General features: G+C 46.4%; 2 protein-coding genes across 4 annotated transcripts in view; one reads left to right on the top strand and one right to left on the bottom strand.

Annotated features, from left to right (window-relative positions):
* COG1 (component of oligomeric golgi complex 1) overlaps window positions 1-7,105 on the top strand; it is a 13,304-nt gene extending 6,199 nt beyond the window's left edge. For both annotated transcript variants that reach the window (XM_059150357.1, XM_059150358.1), the window contains 9 exons: window positions 642-852; window positions 1,213-2,004; window positions 2,861-3,007; window positions 3,473-3,634; window positions 4,438-4,565; window positions 5,035-5,143; window positions 5,571-5,680; window positions 5,757-5,835; window positions 6,916-7,105. In XM_059150357.1, the coding sequence (XP_059006340.1) occupies window positions 642-852; window positions 1,213-2,004; window positions 2,861-3,007; window positions 3,473-3,634; window positions 4,438-4,565; window positions 5,035-5,143; window positions 5,571-5,680; window positions 5,757-5,835; window positions 6,916-7,053 (1,876 nt within the window). In that variant the 3' untranslated portion in view covers window positions 7,054-7,105. The remainder of the gene's footprint in view (window positions 1-641; window positions 853-1,212; window positions 2,005-2,860; window positions 3,008-3,472; window positions 3,635-4,437; window positions 4,566-5,034; window positions 5,144-5,570; window positions 5,681-5,756; window positions 5,836-6,915) is intronic.
* VCF1 (VCP nuclear cofactor family member 1) lies at window positions 5,944-23,893 on the bottom strand. 2 transcript variants are annotated; one of them, XM_059150375.1, is made up of 4 exons: window positions 23,593-23,893; window positions 19,243-19,342; window positions 10,370-10,432; window positions 5,944-8,377 (listed from the first exon to the last, which is right to left on the bottom strand). In XM_059150375.1, the coding sequence occupies exons 1-4, from the start codon at window positions 23,811-23,813 to the stop codon at window positions 8,120-8,122; spliced, it is 642 nt and encodes a 213-aa protein (XP_059006358.1). In that variant the 5' UTR covers window positions 23,814-23,893; the 3' UTR covers window positions 5,944-8,119. The 2 variants fall into 2 exon arrangements, with proteins under 2 accessions (XP_059006358.1, XP_059006359.1); XM_059150376.1 differs by lacking the exon at window positions 10,370-10,432 and having other exon boundaries at window positions 23,593-23,886.
* Between the last annotated feature and the right edge of the window lie 12 nt (window positions 23,894-23,905).

The raw sequence follows: 23,905 nt of genomic DNA, 5'->3' as shown, positions 1-23,905 counted from the left end.
TGAAGTTGGGGGTGAGGTCCACCCTCGCCTCCCTGAGGTATCTGTTTGGAAGGAAGTCTAGAGCCCCCTGGAATGGGGGCCGGTTAGCCCCAACTGTGAAGAACCAAAAATGAGATCGTCTTTCAGGTATTACCTACAGGACTTAATATTCTGTGTAAGAGTTCGGCCACTCTTAAGTTTTTATTTAAATGCAATGGTTTTTGAAGCCATTCCAGGGGGCTCTAGACTTCCTTCCAAACAGATACCTCAGGGAGGCGAGGGTGGACCTCACCCCCAACTTCACCAGAAATGCTGTTTATACATATTTATAAAAACCCTGAGAGATACAAGTACTAATGTGGGGACCCAGGTAGAGGTTTTCGAGTGGAGTCCTGCTTTTTTTTTTTTTTTTTTTTTAATTTAATTTATTTAAAAGACAGATCACAAGTAGGCAGAGAGGCAGGCGGAGAGAGAGAGAAACAGGCTCCCTGCTGAGCAGAGAGCCCGATGCAGGGCTCCATCCCAGGACGCTGGGATCATTACTGGAGCCGAAGGCAGAGGCTTTAACCCACTGAGCCACCCAGGCGCCCCTGCTGCTTTTCTTAATAAAGGTGTGAAAACCGTGAATCTAATCAGATCCAAGAAAAATGATTTTGTCGCAGGTGTAACGAAGACATTAAAAACGGAATCACCAACCTTCTTACGTACGTGAAGAACGTGCAAGGTCTCGCAGGGGTCCGCGATGCCATATGGAAACTACTTACCAGCGAATCCACCAGTCACAGCTGGGAGGTGACATGTGAGCGGCTTCTCGAGAAGCCGCTCTTGTTCTGGGAGGATCTGATGCAGCAGCTGTTCCTGGACCGATTACAGGTGAGGAGATCACACGGTCCGGGTGCTCCTGGCCAGTCCTAGTACAAGCTTTTGACTGGGGGAACTTGGGTCCCCTCCTGAGTGTACTCTTTCTCGGCTGACTGACTCAGGGATGGCTCTTCTGGAAAACGAACCATAGAAATGAGCAGAGATCCAGACTCTGGTGCAGAACGAGACCACGCCTCTGTCACCCGATCGGGAACGCGTCTGTAGCCATCAGTGACGACTCCTTTCTCTGCCACCACTGCGTCATCCTCCTGAGCATGCTGGAGAACACGCAGAGTGCCGGGATGGACTGCCGCTTGGGGCAGATTTCCTGACAGGAGTCCTGACTGGAACTCCTCTCTTGCTTTCTTTCAGACTCTGACCAAAGAAGGCTTTGACTCCATCTCCACCAGCTCCGAGGAGCTGCTCGTCTCGGCCCTGCAGGAGCTTGAGGGCAATGCCAGCAGCTCCAGTTCCAATAAGCACATCTACTTTGAGTACAACATGTCTCTCTTCCTGTGGTCCGAGAGCCCACAAGACCTGCCTCCTGACGCCGCCTGGGTGAGCGTGGCGCACCGAGGGCCCTTGGCCAGCAGCGGGCTCTCCATGAAAGCACAGGCCATCAGCCCTTGTGTCCAGAACTTCTGCTCTGCACTGGATTCTAAACTGAAGGTGAAGCTGGATGACCTCCTGGCTTACCTCCCCTCCACGGACACGTCCCTGACCAAGGACATCTCCCCTGGGCCTGCCAAGGGCTGTGCCTTCGACAGGTATGCGGATGCTGGGACCGTGTGGGAGACGCTGCAGACCCACTCGGTGGCGTGCATCAATCACATCACAGAGCGCATCCAGGCAGAGCTGCAGGGCGCTGAGCAGGCCATGCAGGGGCAGCAGGATGTCCTCGGCGGTGTCAAGTTGCCTGCGGTGCTCTTCATGGCCAGACTCTGCCAGTCTCTGGGAGACCTGTGTCCCCATCTGAAGCAGTGCATCTTGGGAAAGTCAGGGAGCTCCGAGAAACCTGCAAGGGATCCCAGGGCTCTGAAAAAACAAGGAAAGGGGAAAACACAGGAAATAATTCCTGTGCAGACCAAGTGGCAGGAAGTTAAGGAACTCCTCCTCCAGCAGAGCGTGATGGGCTACCGTGTCTGGAGCTCAGCAGTTGTGAAGGTGAGTGACTCGCACACCGTCTTCCTGTGCTCACCAGGCAGCCCCATCCTGCCTCCCTTCCGTCATGTTCCAGGCTGGCCAGCGCAGGCAGGTCTTTTTTTCTTTTGAGAAAAATTCAATAAAACCTATTTTATTTTATATCTCTGTGATGTACCTGTAAGTATTGAACTAGGGAGATGTCAGTTGTAACAAAGATGGCATGTGTAGCTTTGGCATAGCTTGACTTTCCAGTCTACTTCTATTTTTTTTTTTTTAATTTGTTTCTTTAAATTCAGTTAATTAACATACAACGTATTACTGGTTTCAGAGGTACAGGGCTGGAATTCATCAATCTTACATAATACCCAGTGCTCACTGCGTCGCGTGCTCGAGGGAGTAAGAGTTCTTACTTCAGATGCTTCCACTTCTCTGGGGTAGTGAGACAGCACAGATGTAAAAACCTTTTCCATTCAAATGTTTAGCCTAGATTTTATAGACACAAACTCTGGCCTTTTGTCCTTCCATCTGATAAGAATGACAGACCTCCCTGGACAAGGGTCTAAATTCCCCCCTCTTCCACCCAAATGTCCTATTTCCTGCAGTCTCCCCTGGTGTCTTCAGGGGTGGCCCCTGACATGTGTAAGGTAGTTACTACAAAATTCCCAAGGCTGACGTAACCAGCCTGAGAGTGACGTAACCAGCCTGAGAGTGACGTAATCAGCCTGAGAGTGATGTAATCAGCCTGAGAGTGACGTTTCCACTTGCCACCCTCCACGTGACTGAAGCAGCAGAAGCTGGGCTGAAGAGAACTCAAGTAGTTTGAGATAGTCCGTAAAGGAGCTGAGTGGCCTGTTGGTTATCTGCCTTTTATTACCAGGTTTTGGCTCATGGATTCACCCAGTCGTTACTTTTGGATGATGCCGGCTCAGTCCTGGCCACAGCCACCAGCTGGGATGAACTAGAAATCCAAGAGGAGGCCGAGTCCGGCAGCAGTGTCACGTCCACAATCCGACTTCCTGTACAGGTGAGCGGGTGCCCCCAGGAGAGCACCTATGGGATGGACTGGGCCAAACAGCCCGCTCTGCAGAGAGGAAAAAGACAGGAACATCAGGCAAAATACAGCTTCCTCGAAGAGCCAAAAGTGGTATTGGTAACTTTCTGCCATGGGAGGAGTAGACATTGGGCCAAGTAGGTAGTGGACTGTCAGCTAATGATTATTTCCTGTGTAGCCTGGGCTCTGCTTGTTGGAGAGCTGCTCGCCCCAAAGTGAAAACAGCATAACACATAATGCCACCTGCCAGGTCAGCCCCCAGCCACCAGAGCAGTGACAGCGATGGTCACTTTTATCTATTAACTGGCCAGCTTGGAGGGGGTGCCTGGGAGGTCCAGGTCCTGGAGTATGAGCCTAGTAAGGATAAATGGACCCACTTTTACCACGTCTCATTCAGTGGCAGCAGGTCACTGACTCGACAGTCCTTTGTTCTTGTAGCCATCCTGGTACGTCCAGTCCTTCCTGTTTAGCCTCTGCCAGGAAATTAATCGGGTTGGAGGCCATACTTTGCCAAAAGTGACACTGCAGGAGATGCTGAAAAGCTGTATGGTCCAAGTGCTGGCTGCCTATGAGAAACTTGCAAAAGAAAAACAGGTGAAGGTAGGTGTTTGAATTTTTTCCCTCTAAAAACCTGATGTTTTTTCCCTCGGGTTTGGGCAGTTCCCAGCAAGGATTCCAAGTGTCTACACTCAGTGCAGGCTAATCGGCTAATCGGTAGTGGCTTCCCGTTCTGCAAGTTCATCATGCCCCCTCCCCAGCATCAAGCAGGTCTATACTAAAAGGCAGTTCAGTGGGAAGGGAAAAAGGCCTGGTGTCCAACCCCAGCACTGCCGCGTATGTGCTGTAGCCTTGGACAAATCACGAAGCTTTCTTGGTTTTTCTGGGGTCAAGTGTGGTCACTTGGAGAACTGCTTGGGAGGAGTGGCGGGTGACCGTGCCCAGGGCAGCATGTGGCACACAGAGGTGCTCGCCTGAGCGAGCTCCTGTCTCCCAGCCCCCCACCGCCCTCACCCCTTCCCTGGAATATTCTGCCTGCGGTGGATCTTCCTGTTTCATTAGTGATACGTTTAAGATAGCACCAGCTCCTGACCTGGGAGAGAATTCAGGGACATCTTCTCTCCTGAGCTTCCACAGAATGCCTCTCCTTCATACAGCAGATTTTTTTTCTTCAAAAAGGGCAGTCTGGAGCACCCGAAGCCTTTGTTTGAAGGTTTTCAGTTTGGTTTAAGACCAAGTTTTGAACAAAACCCATTGTTGTGACATCAAACTGCCCTTGTTGAGTACACAAAGCTGGTGCTTCTGAAGCAACAAGCTGTATCCCAAACTAAAACATGAAGCTGTTTACTCTGCTCCCGTTACAAATCCTCTCCCTTCTTGGGTGGGGACGGGAAATTCATTTGCAGAAAGAAGGCGCCTTCCCAATGACCCAGAATCGGGCCCTGCAGCTGCTCTATGATCTGCGCTGTCTCAGTGTTGTTCTGACGGCCAGGGGTGAGGAGGTGAAGACTGGCCGCAACAGACAAGACTCCAGGTACGCGCGCCCCAGCAGGCACTGCCAGGGCCGCCTCTGCTGAGGACACACAGCTCCTTTCCAGAAAGCCAAGAGACAGCCTCTCATCGTGCATTAGCTGTTGGCTTTAACCAGGAAGTGCTCGCATGACCAGCTAGAGGAGTAATGGCCACCTGCTGGTAAATGCCATGGTCAAGTGCGGTGGGCGGAATCTCAGGCCTCTCTTTCTGAGTCAGCCTACCAACTCTCGGGTATAATTTGAGCCTCTGACTCTGTCGCTGACATGAGGAAGGAAAGGACTTCACTCAGACATCTCAGCAGGCAGGTTAAAACTTTTGAGGATTACCCAAGCCTGATGGGCAGTGACAAGTGCTACCATGCCAGCAAGTAAGAATAAATCCAAATACGGGGTTTCGTTAGCACTGAAATGCCATAAGGTTGGGTTTTGACCTAAAAAAAATGTGAAGAATAATCATACTCCTCTTTCCAGACTTGAGAAAGTGGCTGACTATCTAGAGGCGCTCATTGACCCATTTGACCTGGATGTTTTCACGCCGCACCTCAACAGCAACCTTAACCGCCTGGTGCAGCGAACTTCTGTAAGTCCCAGACGTGCTCAGCATGAACGCAGAGCCGCGGGCTCAGACGGCGGTGTGAATCCGCTCCAGCCCTTAGTACTCGGGCTGGCAGCTTCGGCAGCGTCGGGAGGGGGCTGGGATGCAAATAGCTCAGGTTAGTTGGAAGGACTGAAAGAGGATTAGGTTAAAATCTCACTGCAGAGGCCGCCGTGATCGCAGCCCTCCAGCTGTAGGTAAGGATTAACGAGGTTTTATCGAGGCCTCGGAAAGAGCGATGTGACTCTGGGATTCTGACCTGTGGGCAGTGAAAAAGGTAATTCTAAAGCGTAAACATGCTGCAAGGAACATTCCCCAAAGGGACAGTGAGAAACAAGAGAAGGGATTTTCTCTTTTTAATTGGACAGGGACAAGCCCTGCCTGTCCCTGTGCCCCACTTCCTGTCTGTCAGGTTCTGTTCGGACTGGTCACTGGAACAGAGAATCCTTTCACCCCCCGGAGCTGCACATTCAACTCGCAAGAACCCCATAACATACTGCCGCTGGCGTCGAGTCAGATCAGGTGAGGAGTCAGAGCTTGTGTGAGGGCCCCCGAGCTTCCTGTTCATGCCACTGAAATTCTTCATCTTGTCTTGGAGGTTTGGCCTTCTTCCACTGAGCATGACAAGTGCCCGAAAGGCCAAATCAACCAGCAGAAACATCGAAACCAAAGCCCAGGTAAGTGCCGAGAGCAGGGGGCGTACCTGGGGGATCCGGTCCCTGTCTCCCACCAAACCGCCCGACGAGCTCCCCTTTCAGTAATCGATAAAGAACCGAAGGACAAAATGCACTAATGCTGCTTTTAATGGCGGCGCAATATAGAAGTACAAGGTTTCACTAGCTTGAGCTGAGAGTAGTTTTAAACGATGCCCATTTATACTATCAAGTAGCCTCATAATAGAGACGTTATCTCAGGCTGCCAAGGCTGTAGAAAACAGGACAGGATGGAGTTTATTTCTTGCTGTTCGCAGGGTGGAAGAGGTAACCGCTTAACCCAGCACTACCACTGTACTTGTTTAGAAAAAAACAACTTGTTTTGTTGCGGTGGCTTCATCTTCCTAGTTCTTGCAGTTGGGTGGGGAGAAAAGGGAATTTGCTTCCTCGAGTTTGACATGTTGTTAATACACGTTTTATTTCAGTCGACTGCCATCTCTTAGGCCCGCAGGAGCCCTCCTGGGTATTTTTGAGTTGTGTCGTGTACGCGTGTGCTTGAGCCCAGACGGCTTGTCTTCTCATAGCATCTAGTTCTGTTTGCTTTCCTCTTGGGACAGAATATGCTAGCAATGTGTCCTTTCCACTTTCCCTGCCATCAAACCCAGTAGGACCAAACTTTGCCTCAAACATCTGGTTGTACAACATGGGAGGCGAGAGTGAAAAAGCACAGGCTCCCCGCCCAGGCCTTCCCCTCCGCAGGCCGGGGCGGCCGGAGCTCCCCCGGAACCCTGACTCTCTGCTTCAAGTACTGACCTATAAGTTCTGTCCATAGGAGAGGCTCAGACCACAGAAAGGAGGTACCTATGTTTACCCTTTTCCTAGGATAGTCCTCCTCTTCAAATGTTCATTCTGTCCCATAAGATCCCATTTTGTCCCCTATGTCCTTTGTCAGGGTTGACAAAGCACAGAGTCCCCTGGCTAGAGCTATCCATGCTTCTGAGATCCGCTTGTGTGTGCCGTGTGGACTCCGCGTGCCGTGGCAGGTGTGAGCAGGCAGGAGGGTCTGGGTAGACTCTAAGGCACTTTCCTCTACATGCATGGCAGGTTGTCCCCCCGGCACTCTCCCGAGCGGGTGACCCAGCACAGCCTGGCTCCTTGTTCCGACAGCTGGTCAGTGAGGAAGAAGACGCATCCACGCCTTCGTTGTTCAAGCTAGGTTGGCTCTCTAGTATGACTAAATAACACGGGAACATATCCGTCTCTCTCTAAATAAATACTACATCATTTCTGCTAACGGTGCCTCTGCTTGTTTGTTTCTAAGCCACACCAGTCTTTCCAGTTTCAACAGTGGAATGTGGCCCCCCAGTACCATTAGGGGTTTCTTTACGCATACAGTGACTCCTTGTCCAATGGTTTCACAACACTTGTGACTTGAGACAGCAGTTCAGATAGCTTACAGTCGGTCAGCATTCCCCAGCGCCTTAGTTCTTGAACCCCAAAGCGGATTCCCAGCAAGATCACGGAAACTGCTGATAGAACAAGTCAGTGAGTGAGACAAAGGTCATTACATACTCCTCAACTGTCCGAACTGTGCCCTGTTTCCTACTAAGTCTGAGATGGAGGCTTTGGAGTAACGGTAGCGGAAGTGAGCCGGGTATACAAGTCTGAAAGACATTCTCTCTGGAAATACAAATATATAACAAAGAGAGAAGATAGTTACTAGCAAGGCTGCTTCACTGACACAGTCTAACTTGGATCTGATTGTTCTCCTGTTACAGAGGAGAGAGTACTTTCAACAGGACGTCTACATACTAAGAGGTAGTATGGCAATTAGTTTCAGTGCAAGACTGAATCAAGCTTTCTGTATTTTGGAAAACAACTTAGGTTTTTTTCATGGAAACTAGATACTCTTTACTAGTTTATTGAATTTAAAAAATTGAAGATCCCGCATTTTTTAAAAGGCCTTTTTACATAAAGTAGAATTTCTAATTGACAGATCTGGAAATCAGTCTGAACTGGACAAACTATGGATTCAACACGCAGATGAGATTTCCTCATACCATTACCTCGACATGGATTTGAGACCCACCCTCAAAAGAATCCTATAAAAAATTGCTTCAAAGCCCCTTTGAAATCGCAATAGTGCAGCAAAACCACAAGTAAACAACGGCCTGTTGACCTGTTATTTCAAATATAGACTGAAAAGCCAACAGGCATATTTTTGTGCAATTTTTTAAAACATCGTAAGTTGAAATATCAAATCTGCACAGTGCTGTCCCTTCACAGAAGGCAAGAAACTGCCGGCACATCATGTCGGAGGCCGTCCTCGGTGCTGTAGGCTGTGAAAGTGGGCCTCCTTCAGGGTCTGGTTGATGTGGAAGTAAGGGCCTTGGCACAGTGCAGACTGCTCAGGAACAGGCTGAGGGGTGTTGGGGCCGGACCCGGCAGCCATGTGGCTCAAGCCGCTCTCCGGCCCGCTCGCCCTGTCCGGGCTGTTGATGCTGCTGCTGCTGCTGCTGCTGCTGCTGCTGCTGCTGCTGCTCCCACCGCTGTCGCTGCTTGAAGACTGGAAGGAAGAAGAAACAGGACGGCGATTAGGCTGTTTGGTTTCTTAAGAACTTCTGTGGTGTCATTTATAATACCCCGTGTAAGAGCTCCTTCCCGTTGGGTGTGAGGAGCAGCGGCACCAAAATCAGTAGCTTTGCAGCTAGACAAAGTGCGCGCACCTACGATACGTCATTGCATCCCTGTGACTGCCTCGTAAGGCTGAGTGGGATTAGGATCCCCCTCACACTCCCGGAAGCGGCAGGGTCCAGGTTCGGGCCTTCGGACTGCAAAGCTCTTCAACTACATCCTAATTCCTTTCACATCTTCTCTACCTGCTTTCATCATTCATTTCAAAGGAGGAAGTTCTCCGCCTCCAAGGGAAATGTATCAACCACGGGGACAGGATTTAAGTGTCATTAACACAACATGGCTTCTGGCCACGAGTTTTAAAAACATCTGAGACAGTTTCCTGGTTCTCATCTCAGGGACACAAAATGGTATTCTCTGAACGCAGAACACCTATCTTGAAAAAGTACAACGTACTTCTTCTAAAGTTACAATGGCAATTCTGCAGTTTGACATATGTGTGCACGTGTGCCTTACTTCTTTTTTTTAGTGTAACAAATATGATTCGGTGTCTTAGTTGTCTTGAAGAAACTACTCAGAGATCCCTAAAAACTAGGGTTCTCAAAACATAAGGCAATGGTAAGAATCCCTTTCAGAATGATGGTTTATTTTACAATTTAAGTATTGCATTTCAAATAAATGACCGACAGTGCCCTTCCTCCATTCATAACTCAGCCCGGTACTATAGTGGAAAGAATCAATGCATGAGAAAGTTAGGATTCTAGTAATTAATAATCTGGTGCGCACTTTTCTTAACTTCACCCTTAGATCTATCTAATTCGGGCTTCCTTATACAAAGACATTCATTTTGGAAAGTCTGCATGCAACTCTGTAAAGTCTATACGTAAGACAGACTGGGGAAAAACTGGCCATAGTATTCAAATGGAGGGATTAAGTTGCTTCTTGCTTTCCTACTCTTTACTGTAAGTCTTACAATGTGGTTATTATGTATCTTTACTATAAAAATATATAAATAATGTTTCCAGATAGATACTTTAAAAGTGATTTTTTAAAATACTAGTTTATCCATTTTTGAGCAAAAGTTGCACCTAACAATATGCACAGAAACATGTCTGAACCAGGAGAGAAAGCAATGTCCCTGAAGGGTATCTGTTCTTCCTAAGACATAAAGGAGAAACACCATGGCCCATAAGTCATCTGGAGCTACTTCACAGCGTACACATCCCATTGCCCACATGTGGTGAAAGACCACCTGTATGTCTTCCACAAAAAACCACAAACAGGAAGAGCACTGTGAAGGGCTGAATGGAGTCAGACCGCAGGATTAGCAGCAGCAGCCGCAATTAAAGACCAGGAGGCCTGGGTGGCCAAGTGGGCTAAGTCACTGCCTTTGGCCCAGGTCAGGATCTCAAGGTCCTGGGATCGATCCTGCTCGGTGGGGAATCTGCTTCTACCTCTCCCTCCCCCTCCCAGTGCATGCTTTCTCTCTCAAATAAATAAAAAATCTTTTTAAAAAAATGTACTTAAAGACTTTCGAAGTAAAATACAATTCAAAACCAAAAACTGTCTTCCATAAAAGCTGCTCCTGGGTGCCTGGGTGGCCCAGTTGGTTGAGTGACTGCCTTCAGCTCAGGTCATCATCCTGGAATCGCAGGATGGACACCCCACATCAGGCACCCTGCTCGGCAGGGGGTCTGCTTCTCCCTCTGACCTTCCCCCTCTCATGCTTACTCTCTCTCATTCTCTCTTTCAAATAAATAAATAAAATCTTAAAAAAAAAAAAAAAGGAAAGAAATATTTAAAAAAAAAAAAAAAAAAGCTTCTCCTAACGTAGAGGTGAGCAGCCCGTGTGTGTGGAGCTCCTGCACCTGGTAAGGTCGTGAACAGTTAACGAGTCAGCTACTACACTAAATATGAAACCCACCGCGCAGAACACTTTGTTTCCTCTTAGTCTGTTTTCTTTACTGTTTTTCGTTACAGGTACTGTCTGAAAATTAAGGCAAGAACTAGAATCAGTTTCTAGTAAGTCAAGTTTCCATCTCAAAATTTACTTCACACTATAATAGCAAAAGTGACACTATTCTGAGAAAGGGTAAAAGTTCTTTAAACAGGTTAGAAAAAATTTCTCTACAATACCATGAAAAGTGAAAAGACATACCTGTGATTTCTAGTCCGTTTTAAAAATCTTGCATAAAAACATGTTTTATACCAACTTTACAAAGACAGGTACACAAATGGTTAACGTGGCTTTGTTTATAACGGTGAAAAAGTGAGAATCACCTCCATGTCCAATAACAGAGAAACTGATTATAACACATATATATAAAATATACCCCATAAATTATAGTTGTTAACAATGAAACTCTACTCAGCTATTAACAATAATAGAGGTGTATATATATATATACCAGGAAAGACATCTCCAACATTTTTTTTTACAGGTTGCAAAACTGTATGTACAGAATGCCAGCTGGCTTTTTAAATGTTTTTCTTTAGTATAGACATCTACATACACCAAAAACAGTCTGGAAGGATATATATGGGAGAATATTTAGAATTTGGACCTTCCATTTTTTACAGTATTTTTATTTTCTATAGCTTCTACAAAAAAAGATTTTCTGTGGGAAGCAAATTGGTCATAAGTAAGAGAACTAAATGTTGCTACAAAGCAGATCGAATCTTCAGGTACTTCTAACTTCAAGACGGAGAACTTAAAAAGTACGCTGATGTTGTAAGATTTGCAGAAGACTGTTTTTTTCCTCCTTTAAGAACCTCTAAAACTGCTTCAGTTGTATTCACTTGCATTGAGTGGGCTGATGCTATTTTGAAACTAATAGAAGACGGACTATCTGAACCCAAGAATCAGGGTTAATGGCCTTTACGTGTTATTTTAACCTTTACAAAACGTTACCTACGTACTACGGCCATCAAAGGTAAAACCAAAACATCTCTGCAAAAGACATGTTGGTTCCTATTTTCTACCACTTGTGACCAGTCTTTCCACTACGAGGGAAGCTTTTAGGAGTATCTCACTCTCTAGGGATGAACCAGGGGTTTTGAAACTGCAGCCAGCATAGGAAAAGAAAACAGAGTGAAACATGAAAAGGGTAACCGCTCAGTGAAACTTGTTTTACTGCTCATGAATATATTTAGTGTGTGCTGCTGGGTCACAAAATAAAACACTCCTGTGGGAGAGGGTCAAAGAAGTTGCGAAGTTATTGTCTGTCTGAACAGTCAGTCAGGCCTACTTTATGGGACAAGAGAAAGACCATTATTTTCTCCTAACCCTAAAAAGTAAGCCTCTGTCCACGTTTTAAGATCTGCACAGAAGTTGAACATTTTGTTATAAAACAAAAAAACTTGAGATGGAAAGAGAAACTGTATTTTCCTCACTTAGTGGATCTCTGCAGTATCACAGTGCTTGGGAGGGCGCACCCTTTACAGTACACGGTTTTAAAAATTACAGCTGCTAAACTGGGACAGAAATAGTTACCTCATTACTAATACTGTTCTTAAGAAGTCTTTTCTCAGACTTGGGGACTAAGAAAGAGTCGTCGAACTGTCCCCTGCACCTCAGGGAGCCCACTCAGCAGACCACGCGTCCCGGTGGGCGGTTACAAAGCTCCTTCTCTTTCCTCTGGACTTCGGTTTAGGCTTCCTGCTGACATCTGACCCAGGTATTTTCAAGACAGACTGACATCACAAATCGAAAGAGAATTAAGGTCACACTCCGTGAAATAAAAACCATCTACACGTACAAGCACAATAAAGTTAAACTTGTGCCAATTCCAACCAACAGGTTCTCTCTAAATGCACCAAGGCAACTGCTAGTCCATGGAGAAGATCTGCGTGCACAGCGAGGGCTCTAGGTTCGCCTGCGCACTCGTGAACTCCACCAGGGCCTCCCTCTAAGTGCAGATGCCAGGGCAGGCGGAGAAGAGAACGATCACGACTCAGCCTATTCGGGAATCACCCGTGTGCTGTTTTAAAATGTGCACCTGCCAGGGCCCCACGTGGCTCCAGAAAACCTGGCTCGAGCGTGCACAGACTGTTCTGAAGGCCAAGCACTGTCCACACAAATGTCCCCGTGCCTGCTGTGTACAAGATGGCAATTTCACTAGGGCGGCTTAATCATTCAACAGGAATGTGCTGGGCTTGACCAAGACTATGCCGGCAGCCCAGCCATGGAGGACAATCCTCGTGTCACCGCTCCAGCCGTGACGGCAATCTAGCAACAGGTGCTGAGAGAACTAGGAGAGCCTCCGTAAAATGAAAAGTATCTGACCCGGGTCTAGAAGATGGGGAAGCGTTGCCGCAAGCAGGCCGTGGCCAACTGAGAGCACAGGAGGAGCAAATCAGAAGGAAGGAATGTCTGGGGAGGGAAAGCTAACAGTGTGGTGTGGCGGGCCACCCCAGGCACAGTCAGTCCGACAAAATATCCAGGAGGGGTTACAGCTCGACGATCAAGCGCCCTGAAGTCCGCACCTAAGACCGGTTCGGAGCTCTGCGCAGAAGGGAGGGCCCCAGGCTTCAAGCAGGAGAGCAGGAAGGCAGGCCCACAGCAGAGCAAATCAAAGGGGATGCGTCACAGCCCAAAGGGAGACGGGAGCAAGGAATAAAGGAGACAAGTGAGCTGGCAAGGACTGCTGAGTGGGGAGAGCACGGCGAGCCTTGAGGACGGTTCAGGGGCTTTGGGAAGGAAACGGGATCAAGGGAGGGAAGAAGGGGAGGCAGGCGGGACCCCAGCCAGCCGGGCTGAAGGGACGGGCCGGCTGCAGGGAAAGGTGGGGCGGAGCCTGCGGGCGGGCTGGGGGTGGCAAGGGGACCCACGAGGAAGGGACAGATACCTCTGTGGGCTCGTGTCCGGGGACACCATGCTGGAGAGACTGTAAGAGAAGGGAGGCGTACGAGGGAGGCTTTCAGGGGCCTTGGCCAGGAGGCAGAGTAGACAAAGAAAAGCGGAGGGCCGCTTCCTCGGCAGAGAGGAGGAGCCCGTGTTGGCCCAGCTCTGCCGCAGAGGACAGGGACAGTGACGAGCTCATGGTCTCAGCCCACAGGGCTCGAATTAGACAGAAGAGGTCCAGGACCCTCAGCCTACAAGCAGTTCCATTTTCCCAAGGGGTAAATCAGTTTAAGAGGCAAGCCGTGTGTACCCGAAACAACTCTAAAGACGATCCCCGCCGATAATCTTTAGAAAGGCCTCCAGGCAGGAATATTAATTACTGAGTCCCTCTGCTTCATCAAAGGAGAGCCAGAATATATGTGTCTATTCACTACCTAGAGCTGGATGCTTTTTCTTCCTAATGAGAAAAGCAGACTGGCAGTGTATTTGATTCTCTCAAACCCCAGCTTCCCATCCCTTCCAGCTCCCCATTCACTGGTGCTTTTATGTTTATATGAGCCTCAAAGGACTGAAGAACTCCGGCTCACCACACGCCCTTCCTAGGGTCACCATCAAGTGCCGCGTCCGAGGCAGAGGCTGGAGTAAGTGCAAGAGATGACCTTAGCCAAGCCTGTCAGAGCATCCACCGGAAAATTCTGTGCTTCCGAAGCGCCAATAATTTCAGAGAGCTGCAGGTCTGCTATGCTATCATCAGGGAGGCTGTAAGATTCCAAATGAGTTCAGTGGGCTACTGTTATGTCTGACTACAAGGAATGACAACGCAGGCGGTCACTCTTCTGTGTCCCTGAGGGAGTAGCCTATCCTTTCTATGTCTGTTTCCCTTATAGGCTGAAGCAGAACTGCACGATGTTTTAAGGTCCTTCCTAACTAAAATGTCCTATGATCAATCACTTCACTGTTTTTAAAAACCAACAGGCCAAAAAATAACCCCGACCTGTAGAAAAACACGTACATGTGGGTACATACGCTCATTTCTTTACAAACCAACCACCTCGTGCAGCTTTCTATGCTGTGGGCTGAAGCCAAGTATTACTGACCCTGTGAGGACGTGCACCGTGAGCACGGTTTCTTTAAACATATGCGAAAACCAGACTCATTTTGGAAAGGCCTGTTTCTTCACTTTGAATAGACCATTTTAGAAGGTAATTTCAGAGTTCTTTTGCTATAGGGTTTTTTTTTTTTTTTAGATTATTTATTTATTTATTTGAGAGAAGACAGTGAGAGAGAGCATGAGAGGCGAGAAGGTCAGAGGGAGAAGCAGACTCCCCATGGAGCTGGGAGCCCGATGCGGGACTCGATCCCCAGACTCCGGGACCGTGACCTGAGCCGAAGGCAGTTGCTAACCAACTGAGCCACCCAGGCTCCCTGCTATAGGGTTTTTAAACAGACACATACCCTAATAGTTTCATCACCAAAAATAGTTCACTACCCTACAACTGACTGAGGATGAGAATGGGCACAAACTGGGGCACGGCAGGGGGGGACCTCGGTCAGTTAAGTGTCTGTCTTCGGCTCAGCTCATGATCTCAGGGTCCTGGGATAGAGCCCCACGTTGGGCTCCCTGCACAGAGGGTTGTCTGCTTCTCCCTCTGCCCCTCCCCCCTGCTCTCACTCTCTCTGTCAAATAAACAAAATATTTAAAAAAGAAAGAATGGGCAAAAAACTAAAAGCCTTAAGATACTTTTAAAGAAATTATACTCAATATTCTCATTGTCATCTAAATTCACGCTATTAAAAAAAAAAAAAAATCACCTTGGGACGCCTGGGTGGCTCAGTGGGTTGAGCCGCTGCCTTCGGCTCGGGTCATGATTCCAGGGTCCTGGGATCGAGTCCCACATCGGGCTCTCTGCTCAGCAGGGGGCCTGCTTCCCTCTCTCTCTCTCTCTCTCTGCCTGCCTCTCTGCCTACTTGTGATTTCCCTCTGTCAAATGAATAAATAAAATCTTAAAAAAAAAAATCACCTAATATTCAGCTAATTCTTAGTAGTTAAGATAAATGGACTTAGAGAACCCTAATTGTAATGATACACGGGTTCCCTGGTTATTACTTTTTGGTCAGGTCTCCCGCAGTCGCATTAATAATACCCATGGGATTTTAGGGTTATGACATGAAAACTTTCCCCTTCTAACAGGGAAAGATAAAGGCAGAGGCTACTCAAGGTAAGCCACTCCTGTTTTTCCTCCACATTCTCTCACTCCTTCCTTGTTACTCTACAGTGATCTGAAAAATTAAAATGGTCTTGGTAGGTTAAAGATCTTTAAAAAAACAAACATTTAAAAATGTTCTGCTTCTAGTTACTCAGGTAGCAGCACCTTTTCCAAGGCATGCACCTTCGTGAAAGAAGCCTCGTTTATGTGGAAACATCTAGGGTAAACTGTAGATAAAGATATTAAAACTGAAAGCAAAAAGCATTCCTCTACTACAAATTAAGATAAAATTCAAACCAATAAGACCACCCCTAAGAGAACAAATTTAAATAAAGTTAAATCTTGCTTGTTTTTACCCATCCAAATAATTGTCCAAGATCAGGGAATGTCACTGCCTTTGTACAGGACCCAGCAGGAGACACAAATTGATAAACGATTTCACTTTTTGCTCAATGAAGAGAAAAATGGCCTGACTTTTATACATTCATCTGGAACGGTGTTACAAAAAAATTTGCTCCCATACCAGTAAATTATATCTCAACTTTAAAATAGCATCCTAAGGCTCACAAGTCATTAAATACAAGTCACTGAAATTAAGATTAAAGGTCTTCGTTTCCAACACCAATTAAGAGTTTTGAAAAAAACCTTCAGACCCCTATTTCTTCACCTTTTCTAGCTAACGATCTAAAATTGCTTTCAAGCTAATACTGTACCCAAATAAATACATAAATATTGTACCAAGTAAATAACATTTACTTGGAAAAATATTTTCCAGCTAAGACAGGAGGAGGAAAATTACCCTTCTCTGTTCCCATGATGTGAGAGAAGTCTAGGACCGAGCTGCCTCTGAATATATTTAGCAAAATCTCTCAGAACTTCCGTCCCGTATTTCGTGCAACAGCACATACCACGGTCAGGAGCAAAGGCACCAGCCAAGCTCTGGGCTCACGGACTCTGCCTCTTATTAGCTGGGTGTCTTTCGGCAAACTACTTTACTTTTCTGTGCCCCAATTTTCCCATCTGAAAAGCAGAGATAATACCGCCTACAAAAATGACAAGAAGAAAATGCACAAGTAGACTAAAAGCTTGTTTATGTAACGAATCTGGCAAGTCAGTTCACATTCTTCCCCTCCAACAGTATCTAGGGAAAGAGGGATACACTATCTCCATTTTACAGATAACTGTGATTTACTTGCGACATAATTCAAACACCTTTTCCCCCAGTACTTGACAATATTATTACATTTAGGAGAAAAATGTAATGTTGGCAATTAATTATAAAAACAACTTTAATTTACTCCTCTCAGAATTAAAGCAAACGCCTTCCAAATGAAAGCTCTTCAAGTCACAAGAAAAAGAATTCTAAAATTACTGGAAGTATTTCAGGAAAGACACAAGAAACAGTTTCTCTTCACTCAGTTAGGCTTAAGGAAACTATCTCACTGGCCCCACCTCAGAATTTAAAAATAACATTTTGGGGGCACCTGGGTGGCTCAGTCGGTTAAGCATCTGCCTTCAGTTCAGGTCATGATCCCAGAGTCCTGGGATCGAGTCCCGCATAGGGCCCTCTGCTCAGCAGGAAGCCTGCTGCTCCCTCTGCCTGCTGCTCCCCCTGCCTGTGCTCGCTCACTCTCTCACTCTTGCTCTCTCTCTGAAAAATAAATAAAATCTTTAAAAATTAAAAAAAATAATAAAAACATTTTCATTAACATTTGATTACGTAAATTTACAAAACTAACAATCCACTAATAATGAATCATTTTATTATTTTCTATTCATATACAATTATCAAAAAGCAGCCAAGTGCCCCTAAACCTGATATTTTTGTGCTATAAACGTAACAATCTATTCCAATGGTGCAGATTCAATTATTCAGGGTTTAACTTTCCATTTTAAAGGTTTTCTCCTGCTTTTTGCTTCTCTAGCCTTCCCTCGGTTGACTCAGCCTCTCTACTAGTTAATTCCACCCCAGACAAGCACAACACAAGTGGCCACACATTCAAAGCACTGGTGACTGGTCAGTCAACAGGGCTGCAGGGGACGGCCATAACCGTCCACACGGGGTCTACCAGTGAGTTCAGATATGACAACAAATAAAAAATGCCTGCGTGGCCTATTAATTCTAACAAAGGCAGGCTAGTCCATCTTTCAGACTAATGATTACAGAGTGGTTAAGCCGCTCCATTTCTTTGAACAAGTAAGAACAAGACACATGAACCAAAACATTGAAAAACAACAATACATGGTTTGCTTCTGTGATACCAATGCTACAGGTTTTAGACAGGGAGTAAAGACCATTTTCTATAAACAGCAATTAAAACAAAACTACTAAGAGTCTTACTGAAAATACAAGATCAGAAGTGTTTCCTTTTTTTTTAAATGACGATTTATAATCCTGTTCTCAGGCATCACAACCGTAAACAGCACAAATGATCAATACAAAAGAGTTAGACCGACAGTACCTCTGAACTAATGTAAACATCACTTGGCAGGATTTGCACAGAGACACAGGTAAAGGAACACTGATGCGGTCAAAGTAATCCCTGCACACTCTTTTCACAGACTTATAATCCAAAAGAAAAATGGAAACTCAATTGTTGTCACAGTTTTATCACTGGATGCTCAGGGAAGCCTCTAATCTCTGCTTTTCTTTCATCCTCTGATTTGTCACATTAAACAAAAGCTCAACTGCTTTTCTGTTAATCATTTTTCAAAACGTAAGAAAAAGAAAGCAGGAGAGCAGACTTTTAAAAGGGGGACAGGAGTGACAGGACCTCAAATCTCCACACTGAAGGAGCTAATCTGCACTTGTTCATTTACTGGTCCCGAACGTGTAAGACCTACACATTAACGGATTTCTTCGCCCCCTGGGGGGAGTAACTCTGAATTTCCCATAAAGACTGGATGTAGGTCAAATCCTAGTATCGAGAACTAATTAAAGTACAAATTATTTTGGTTGTGCAAAAACTGTGATACGCACAGTTCTGTGATGCACAGAGGTCTGCTCTAAGTTATGAGACTTGGGCTTGGGGATCTCTGCCAGTGAGGAACTTCTCAATAATGGTGATGACTTGTTAAGGGTCACAATTTTGCGGTAACAGAGACGTCATTTGAATGTTAGCCTCCTTGACCCCTGAAGGGCAGCCCTTGGGGTGCACACAGAAACTCTGCCACAGGTGCCACACTGAAGCTCTCTTTTCAGGAAACCAGAACTTCAGGAGCTCTTTCCTTCTCTTCCCACTCACTCCCCTCCACCCTGCCTCCCACAGGAGCTCTTTTAGAACAACATGATAAAAAAGAAGAAGAAAAGCAAAAAAAAAAGCAATAACACTTAAAAATAGGATTATGTGTGCACAGACGTTATCTACTCTGAATGTTTACACAGTTTCTCATAAAGATATGTGCATGACTGCAACCAAATAAACTTAAGGATAATTAATGGCTCCTAAATTACTAGAAAATAATTGGTTCCTGAAATTCAGCTAGACAGCTCAAAGATGAGTTTTCAAAGGTCCGTGGAACTTCTAACAAGTTCTGTGTGTACTACTATGTGCAGACATACGCCACCTTGCTGGGAAGAAGGTGCACAGCTTCCTCAAAGGGGCCATGACTCAAAAAAAGTTGAAACCACCGCAATCAAGTAAGATGACTTTTATTTATTCAAAGAATAATTTTAATTACAAGAAGAAACTGGGTTATTTAGCTCAAGTCAATGAAAACAGCAGAAATTCTGACCACACTTCCTACCTCTGTGTCCCAGGAATCATGAAAGACAGGATTTCTACTACTCCTTTTGGTCTGGGGGGGGAGATGATGGTCTTCTTCATTGCCATTCCTTCTCCTTTTCCTGAAATTAGATCACAGGGAGGGGAAAAAGAAAAATCCAACAATTCATCTTTTAGGCACTTAAAATTGTAAATCATGACAACAAATTTGCCCTCTTTCCTGAGAAAACAGAATTCATCATACGCACTATCCCAACAGGTAAAAAGTTGGAAGTACACCATCGTTAGGCACGAAGAACGAAAATACGAAATAGCAGCAGTTGGGGCGAGCTTAAATGAGTGCAACTGATTTCTAAAAAGAAGCCTGGCGACTTTAAATGCCTTAAGCAGGTGCGGGGGGACGCTAATGACTAAGCTTCCAAATTCCACCTAACTGAGGTTATCTTCCCTCTGCGTTTCCTAAAATCACCATTTCAGGTTACCGCATCTTACTCCCTTCCACAGGACAGTATGTAAGTCAGGAGTGGCTGTCTCTGCCCGCGTACCCCTAAAATCCTCACGAAAATGGTGCCACACAGGGAGAGCATCAGAGATTCGTGCGGTCTCTGATCTGCAGTTTTCTTTCATCCCCGATTTCCCCCCAGTTATTACATGCAACAAAAGCTCAGTGCCCCTAAAGCGTTGGATCACTCTTCCCCACCGTCACCGGAAAGGCCGCTCTGGCGCACGGTAACTCCATTATTCTCTCCGCACCACCTAGTACTGTATGTTACGTCACCAGATTATTAGAGTTTGCAGCACAAGCTGCTCAAAATTTAAAGGTTTAAGGAAAATCCACACATTTACCTCAGTGTTCTCAGATGTGCAAGAGACAAAATGTGTATGTATTCGATGAAAGAATTAAGTGCTCCTGGAAGGATGTCTACGGCCCCGATTAGGAGACAGAAAATAGAAATAAATTAGAGGAGGTATCATTTGAAGGCAAACTGCCCGGAACTGTGCTATCCAATATGGCAGCCACTAGCCACATGAGGTTACTTACATTTAATTTAATATCCAGTTCCTTAGTCACACTAGCTACATTTTCAGTGTTCAAAGGCCACAGGTAGTTAGGGGCAACTGCACTGGATAGCACAGACACAGGGCATTCCCATCACTACAGAAAGTGCCACTGGACAGCACTGGCAAGAGGCCAATTTATACAAAGCAGCATAATCTACTATAAGGAAAGCTCTGAAAGATTCAAATTTCTACAGCTAGAGGAAAGACAGCTCTTGGGCAGGTACTGAATTTGAGCAAAGTATTTATTTGAGCACTGAGTATCTTCTATACAGTCGTACACTTTCTATGCCAGTAGTGTGGCATGGTAGGGCAGGCCCATAATCCCAAGGTTCTGAGTTGAAGTCTTGATACTGGAGAACATCTAAGTTATCATCCTTAGCTCAACGCCCTGTATCTGGAGACACTCCTGTACTCGGAATACATCTATTAACGAGTGCAGACCCAGCTTAGGCTGGGAACAATACACTGTGAGTGGGTGGTTCTGATCAAGCATTAACCAACCTGCAAAGGGCTCTGGTGACCTCATTCTAAGACTCAGCCGTTTCTAAGATCATCATTTCTGCTCCCTAACACTTCTCTCAGGTCACTAGATCTTAACTGCACATTACTCTTAAGTATGTGGGGGTTAAAAACTAGGTGAAAAGCAGGTTTGATACTCATTTAAATGGATGTGCTATTACCACAGATTTGAACCAAATAATTACTACTTTCACCCTAACATGACCAGAGAATCTTTTTGGAAAAGAGATGCAGTGAACAGAACAAGATCCGACAGAATGTCACATGCCACCCCAGGGAAACTCACCAAATGCTGGTCCCCAAACTCTTCTCTTACCAATATGCCAGCAACTGACTGTGCTCTGGGCAGCTGAACCACTCTAACACTTATGAGCCTGACCCCAACGGCCCAATTTCCTCACTTATAATCCATGGCATATCTTTGCAGTGACAAGAAAATGAACGTCAAGGAGGCTGTCGGACAAAAAGGATGTGAGTACAGAGAGGATGGGCTGGTTTTGCAGATTTAAACTAAACCCTGGGAAAAGTCCCATGAAATATCCCTGCCTCATAATCAGCAGCTTTCTCACGGTACCCCAAATCACCCCTGCAGGAGGCCCTCTCCTTTGGATGGTATGGATTAAGAATGAGCTTCCTGTTCTTTCTCCTTTTTCTAAGCTCTATGTAGATTCCACCCTTGAAACATTCTTCTTTCAACAATATTGTTAATGATTGCCAAGATTACAGTTTCATGTTCAACCGTATCCACAAAGTCAGATTACAGCCTTCCACATTAATACCACAGACCAGGTTATAATTTTAGCCGCCACCATATAATTGATTATGTTCTCCCCAGGCATCTAGTTACAGATTGTTGTTTAGCATCTGTTACTTTTAAGGATGGCTGATTACATCACCACTCATTTCATTTTTTTCCAGTCTTCTAGTCATCTCCTAGACACTGAGCATAAAAGAAATCTTAAGAGTATGGAGACTAGTGTTTTTCAAACTTTTTTTTTTTATATAGCAAGAGAAACCTTTCTATCAGGAAAAAAAAAATCATTCAATATATATATGAAATAAAGGACTTGTTTTGGTTAAAGTAGGGGTTTCCTTGTTATACATCTACCCCTCTATGGTTATCTCAGTATATTTTATAACAGTCTGAAAAATGACCATCTCAGACCAACCCCTCATCTTCAAGTTGAGGAAACAGATCCAGGACACTGAACCGACTTGGAGATATTCTGACAACAGGAGCTGGCAGGGCTGGTCCATCACACTCCATGAAACATGGGGTGAAAAGCAGGTAAGAAACCCCTGTCCAAATCACGTGGTTTTTTTTTTAAATAGCAATGAAATTACCAGTATAAACATGTTGAGGTTATTTGTGTACTAGATAAAAGGCATCTGCTACCAGTATAAGCCCATTCAGGTTTGCTTACCCAGTGAGAGATAAAAGGAGTATTTCTGTAGGAAATATTTAGACTTTTTCAGATAGGAGACATCACAAGAGACTATTAGAAGTATAAACTGGGTTTGGGAAGGAAAACAATGACAGTTAGGTCTGGCTTACCTTGCCTAAGGAACTTGTTCTAATTCCAATAGCAAGTCGGCCCCCAAGTTCAAATCTAGTCCACTCTTACTTTCTATACAAGCAGGCTTTATGCCCCACTCACTATATACCAAAATCAATAATCCAATGCAGATATATGGGCCAACCTAGAGCTTCACTATTGGAGCAAATAACCTCAGGATGCTTTCCTTTAATTAACCATCCTCCAGAGCAAGACCTTTGTGGGAAGACTGTCAATTACATTCAAAGCCAATGAAAATATGAACAAGATTCAGCATAATCTACCAAGGGAAACCTATCTTATTCACTTGAGCGAAAGACTGGTGAACCTGGAAAGACTCGAGTAAACCAGCTGAGCTCTCTAAGTGTTTCCTCATCAGAAAAGGGACAGTGTTGGACTTGGGGATCTATAGGTTTTTCACTTCAAATTCCACCATGAGGGATTTTTCTAATTCGAAGTCAAGTTGCTTCTCTTCATTTGGGGTACCCAACCCCAACTTTCTCCTCCCCACCCCCTTACAGGAGGAAACGAGAAAAGAAAGCAAGCAGGCAGCTCGATTCGACTCTATTCTGCACACGGCAAGCAAGAACAGCACCCCTAGGTGAAGACGAGGGTCCTGAGGCCACGCTTCGTGGAAAGCAGAGCATCGCGATACAAGCCCTACCTCCCGCCTTCGGAGTCAAACGGCTCCGTATCCAAACAGTTTAGAATCCTGCCTGTCAATGCCCCAAGTCACTTTGGTCGTCTGCCCTTCCATGTTCACAACCGTCCGAGGGCCCCAATGCTTCCATCTAGCCCCATCCTTCCCTGCTGCAGAGTTCAACCCAATCCTTTCTGACCTTGGGGAGATGGCAGCTCCCCGCCACTGCCCCTCAAAGACGTCCTAGGGACTCCCTCTCAAAGATCAGACATTCCTCCCATCCCCCCACCCTCCTAAATTTAGGACAGGGAAGCTTTAGGGCCACTGTCTCTCTTCCGGGACCGTTCAGACTGCATTCCAAGTAGGGAAAAAAAGACGGGGTACGGGTGGGGGGAGACGCGGACCCAGCGAGTCACTCCTCCTAGCACCTCAGGGACCAGGTACTTGCGCATCCCTCTCCCTCTTCCCCCGGGGCCGCAGAGCACCCAAAAGGAGACCCGCAGGGCCCACGCTTGCTCGGACCCCCGCTTCGCGCGCCCTTTTGGCTCCAGCCCCGCCGAGGGGTTGGGAACGAAGGGGGTCTCTGTGGTCTCACCTGGGGCGGAGGCGCTCGCTCATGGCAGCCGGTGGAGGGGAGCGACGCGGCGCGGCTCCGCGAGAAGAGGGAACAGAGGGTGTTGTGTTCTGGCGGCCGCCACGCCCACCCCCTCGGGCCTTGGCTCTAGCCGCGGCGCGGGTGGACGCTGCCGGCGGTGAGTACCCCTCGGTGGGACCCGTACCACCGCTACTTCCGGCGTCTGCTCCGCGCCCCCCCATGTCGCAGCTGCCGTGGTACCGCCCTCTCGAGGCTGCGCAGTGGCGCGACGCGGCCGCGCCGACCGGTAACCCCGCCCACGGGAAGAGGCGGG

Source organism: Mustela lutreola, chromosome 15 (genome assembly GCF_030435805.1).
Source record: "Mustela lutreola isolate mMusLut2 chromosome 15, mMusLut2.pri, whole genome shotgun sequence".
NCBI classification, from domain to species: domain Eukaryota; kingdom Metazoa; phylum Chordata; class Mammalia; order Carnivora; family Mustelidae; genus Mustela; species Mustela lutreola.
Note: the sequence above shows the minus strand (reverse complement) of the source record. Positions and strands in the feature narration are given on the sequence as shown.